The sequence below is a fragment of the Camellia sinensis genome, chromosome 6 (assembly GCF_055761805.1).
Source record: "Camellia sinensis isolate YWXY chromosome 6, ASM5576180v1, whole genome shotgun sequence".
Lineage (NCBI taxonomy): Eukaryota > Viridiplantae > Streptophyta > Magnoliopsida > Ericales > Theaceae > Camellia > Camellia sinensis.
The window spans coordinates 102,675,043-102,680,011 of record NC_138966.1 but is presented as its reverse complement, the minus strand read 5'-3'; the positions used below and the strand labels follow the sequence as shown (position 1 = coordinate 102,680,011).

At 36.4% G+C, this 4,969-nt stretch overlaps 1 protein-coding gene across 1 annotated transcript; it reads right to left on the bottom strand.

The window, feature by feature from the left end:
• Positions 1-1,721: 1,721 nt before the first annotated feature.
• On the bottom strand, positions 1,722-4,741 carry LOC114307076 (uncharacterized). The gene is made up of 4 exons (XM_082873096.1): positions 4,537-4,741; positions 2,415-2,585; positions 2,124-2,183; positions 1,722-1,883 (listed from the first exon to the last, which is right to left on the bottom strand). The coding sequence occupies exons 1-4, from the start codon at positions 4,564-4,566 to the stop codon at positions 1,776-1,778; spliced, it is 369 nt and encodes a 122-aa protein (XP_082729222.1). The 5' UTR covers positions 4,567-4,741; the 3' UTR covers positions 1,722-1,775.
• Between the last annotated feature and the right edge of the window lie 228 nt (positions 4,742-4,969).

Sequence of the window (4,969 nt, the reverse complement as noted above, 5' to 3'; positions counted from 1 at the left end):
GTGTGAAAAAGTGCATTTTTGGACTTAATTTTCAAACCGGGAGTCCTGTGCTAGTTCCGTAAGTTTCCACAACTCATATTGGTTCATTCCAATGTGTTTGAGGTGTTTCATGGGCTGTCTCGTGGCTGTTGCACGATTTTAGCCCCCGAAGGCCTATTTTCAAAGTGTGAAAAAGTGCATTTTTAGACTTAGTTTTCAAACCAAGAGTCCCGCGCTAGTTCCGTAAGTTTCCACAACTCACATTTGTCCATCCCGAGGTGTTTGAGGTGTTTCCCCGACCGTCTTGTGGCTGTTGCACAATTTTGGCCTCCGGTGGCCTATTTTCAAGCTTAAGTGTGAAAAAGTGCATTTTTAGACTTGGTTTTCAAACCGAGAGTCCCGCGCTAGTTCCGTAAGTTTTCACAACTCACATTTGTCCATTCCCAGGTGTTTGAGGTGTTTCCCCGGCCGTCTCGTGGCTATTGCACGATTTGGCCTCCGAAGGCCTATTTTTGAAGTTTAAATGTGAAAAAGTGCATTTTTGGACTTAATTTTCAAACCGGGAGTCCTATGCTAGTTCCTTAAGTTTTCACAACTCACATTGGTTTGTCCTGAGGTGTTTGAGGTGTTTCCTGGGCCGTCTCATGGCTGTTGCACGATTTTGGCCCCCGATGGCCTATCTTCAAGCTTAAGTGTGAAAAAGTACATTTTTGGACTTAGTTTTCAAACCGAGAGTCCAGCGCTAGTTCTATAAGTTTCCACAACTCAAATTTGTCCATCCCGAGGTGTTTGAGGTGTTTCCCCAGTCGTCTCGTGGCTGTTGCACGATTTTGGCCCCCAAAAGCCTATTTTTGAAGCTTAAGTGTGAGAAAGTGTATTTTTGGACTTAGTTTTCAAATCGGGAGTCCCGTGCTAGTTTCGTGCTGTGTCATGTGTCTGCCTTCATAGGCCATATGCTTCCATGTTTTGTATCCTAGTTTTTCATTACTTGTTGTGTTAAGCCATTTTGATGCCTTGTATCTGTGTTTGTACTAGTTACTGCATCCATGCTTTCCTAATATAACCTAACCCTATTACTAATAGCCCAAAATGTGGTAATGGAAGGAATAATGCATTGATCACAAGTTGTATCCCAACATAAATTGACATTTAGTTGCTTTTTTCTTTTAGGAAAAGTTTAATTTAACTTTCAAAACTAATAAAACAAACATGCATCACATGATGCTTCTATCAATTACTAACTTAATAGACAGAAAGCTGTAATATTCTTCACAATAATGATGTCAGTAAGAAATTATATTACCCCGAATGCTATCACAATAATCACACCCAGAAAGAATGCACAAGTCGATGAATTGATCCATGGTAAGATTTAGCTCCTCCAAAACTTGGAAAACAAGATCAATTGTGGAAATACTAATTCAAAATATTGAGCAGCCACAACTGAGTTCAATGTTCTTATGCACCTTCGAAACTTCAAATTCCATCACTGGGACTTTTTTTGAGCTTGGATCCATTAAATCGCGAAGAAATCTAGGAGCTCCAAAAGTTAGAGAATCAATGTCTTCAGAGGCAACTGCATAAACCAGACACACACACACAGATGTTTACCATAAATTCTAACTAGTTTATCAGCCTCTCACATTACTCTCTTGGTATAGGTAAATTACAGTCCCTAAAGCACAATGTAATGGAAAGAATAGTTTTATTTTAGTAATTACCCACCTTGAACATATTTAGAAAGAATGGCCTACCTGGATTCAATCTCTTCAACTTCAAGAAAGTATAAGCAAAGCTCAGTTGATCACATGATGTAAAACGGTTAACTTCATTAAACCAAAGGCATGAAAATAAATTTGACATTGGTGTATGGGCCCTAACAATAAATGAACCTTCAGGTACATCTGCAAAGTGCAAAGCATATGACAAACAAAAATAAGCACTTAAGCATCAAGGGGCAATAATTATAGATAAGGAAAAAGGCAAACTTCAAAATAAAAAAAAAGACAACGACACGCACAACTTGGAAGAGGAGTATTTAGGTCTGAAGGGTCAAACTTGGTGAGACCATCAGACTGGTAAAAGTTGAACTGTTCATCAATGGCTATGTGGTTGTATTTATTTAGACGCTTATTCTGGTGTACCTCCTCCCAAACACAGTGGCGAGTATAATGATTTGAAATAGCATACTCTGATCCAGTTCGCTACAAAAAGAATTTAATGATTAGCATCGGATCAGTCTGAAGTCACATCTTGCTATCAAGCCAAATAGAATACCTAAGAAATCACCACAGAATAAGAAAATATGTTAAGTAGAAATCTTGGTGTTGGTTAACGAAGAAAGCAAATAAGGTCTATAACCCAGTCATCTACAAAATTTGGTGTGAGAATCACCTAGAAGAAGGGAAGAGACGATGTGATAGAAATTTTAGCACCTTTCTAGTTTTGCGCATATCCTTGTAGGATAGGTTCCTCACAATAACTATTCTCCATAACCCAATACATACTCTCTCATCAGGAACATTCCCCTCTGTTGACAGTTTCAACAGTGTTTGTTCATCTAAAAACATGATGAAACAAACATTCTTCTTTGAATACTCACTGATCTGTAGCAGAGAAGAAATATTTACCAAACAGAGTATACTATCCTAAAGATAACACAGAAAAACAAAAGCAAACCCCAAAAACATCCAGCAGTTCCAAAAAAATGAAATTTTTTTGTTGTGATTATTGACAGCTAGCACAGTAGAGCAAAGAAACTAACAGTTCTTACCTTCTAAGCTGGACACACATTCAGTGTCTAATCCTGAGATCGTAATAACAAGATCATGAAACATAGTCATACTTATGAGAAATGGTATATCACGAAAGCTCAAAGCATTGTCAACAGAACATAATTGAATGAAAATGTAAGAAATTATCCAGTTAACAATCAGAATTATCTGAATAAGAACCAGAGAAAAGAAGTAACAACATGTTTCTGGCAATGTAAATGCGCTCAATATAAACCACAATCACATATTTATTAGGAAGGCAAAAAGTAAACACTACAGAAGAGTGATCTCTGAAAACGTAAATGCCTCAACTTTAAAAGTAAATGCCTCAAAGAAAGCGAGTAAAAAAACTAGATTGTGCAAGAAATGCCATAATTCATACCAAAGTTGTGAGTCTTTGATTGACCATGAACAACGAAAAAATATTAAAAATTTACAGAGTCATGAGAAGCAAAATTGAGAATTTGCAAGTATAGGAAAAGGTTTTCAAAAAGAAGTAATTTAGAGGACACAAAGAACATGCAAAAAAGTTAATACGCAACAATAGGTACTAACCTCACCATCAATAAAAATAATTAACAAAAAACAAAAGAAAAAGAAAGAATATAACCTGGCCCTTCTAAAACAGTCCACAACTTTCCGATTCATTTTGATTACCTCATCACAAAAGTAGAACAATAAATAAAATCATCACTTTTGCCAATTCTTTTATGGCTTTCCTAAATTCGCTCACTGCCTTTTCTATTTCTTGGTTCTTCCCTTTATAGACAAATTCTTCTTCCACAATAATTCATTTAACATGTCAGCAACTTAATTTCTTACCTAAAGGTACCTGGTTAAAGTAGAAAATCCCAAAGAAAATCAATGAATAAGAATGGTACCATTGCATGTCGGAGAAATTATGGAATCCCAATAATTTCAGTAACGAATAGATACATATAAAAAAGATTTATATTAGAATTTAGGCCTCTGCACAATCATGAAAACAGTGCAGCAGTTTGTATCACATCCTTAAACTATGACACACACCATGAAAAATAGGACTATCAACTTCCACCACATGAAATGCCTCTAGAAATTAAAAAGATTTATATTAGAATTTCGAAACATTATTCATCATTCTTAAAAAAAAAAAAAAAAATTGATACTTTAGATTGAAACAACAGAATTCAAGTTAATTGAAAAGGACTCGGTAGTCTTGAAATCAATCAAGTGGTGATTAATTTGGGAGGAAAGGTGACTGTTGACAATGGGGGGTTTTTTTTTCCATAAATTAAAATGATGAACCATCTATTCTATTTTATTATATAAAGCATACAGACTAATTTGCTTGTCATTGTTTTGTGCATGTTAGCAGATAGTTTTTCGGGTAATCCATAGGGGCAGATGAGAAAGCATAGAGGCAGAGTCCCCAAATTTGTATCATGTTAAACACAAATAGGAATCATAAATCAAATTTATTTTCTAAAAGCATTACAAGAACCAATCAAACAAGCTAATGAGTAGTTCTAATATAAAAAAAATATATAAAAATCAAATCAAATCAAATTGTTCATCTGTTGGAAATCACATGAATATATCCTTATTTCTAATATTAAACACATATATAAGGAAACAAAATATCTTCAGTTTTCTTATTTTCATCTTGTGTCCCAAACCCCAAATTTCTCATTCTTGTAGGGAAAATGAAGGAGATTATACAAACACACACACACACACACACACATATATATATATAGGAACACATAGAATACACAGAGAAAGAGAGGCAGAGAGTGCTTACCAGGAAGAGAGAGATGAAGGCGGTGATCATGGTGCAGAGAGAGAAAAGAGAGAGATTGCAGAGAGGTTGAATCGTTCGATACAGAGGAGTGTAGAGATTGGCAAGTCTACTAACGGCGGTGGCGACTGACAAGGCTACTAGAGGTAACGGCGATGGCGATGGCGATGGCGATGACGATGGTAATGGCGATAGCGATGGCGATTGGCGTAGTGGAAGAGTAAGAGATGAGTGCGGTGTAGTGAAGGAACAAGAGATGAGTGTGAGACAAATGTTGAATACGGTGAGATAAAAGGGGTGGGTGTGTTGGATGAGGGGTCACTGCTGTGCGTGAAGCACAGCAGTGACTGTGGTGCCTCCATTTGAGGTGTATTATGGTCTTATTTTTATGATCCAAATTGTCCATTTTGTAGGGTTTGTTGAGTACTTCATGCCT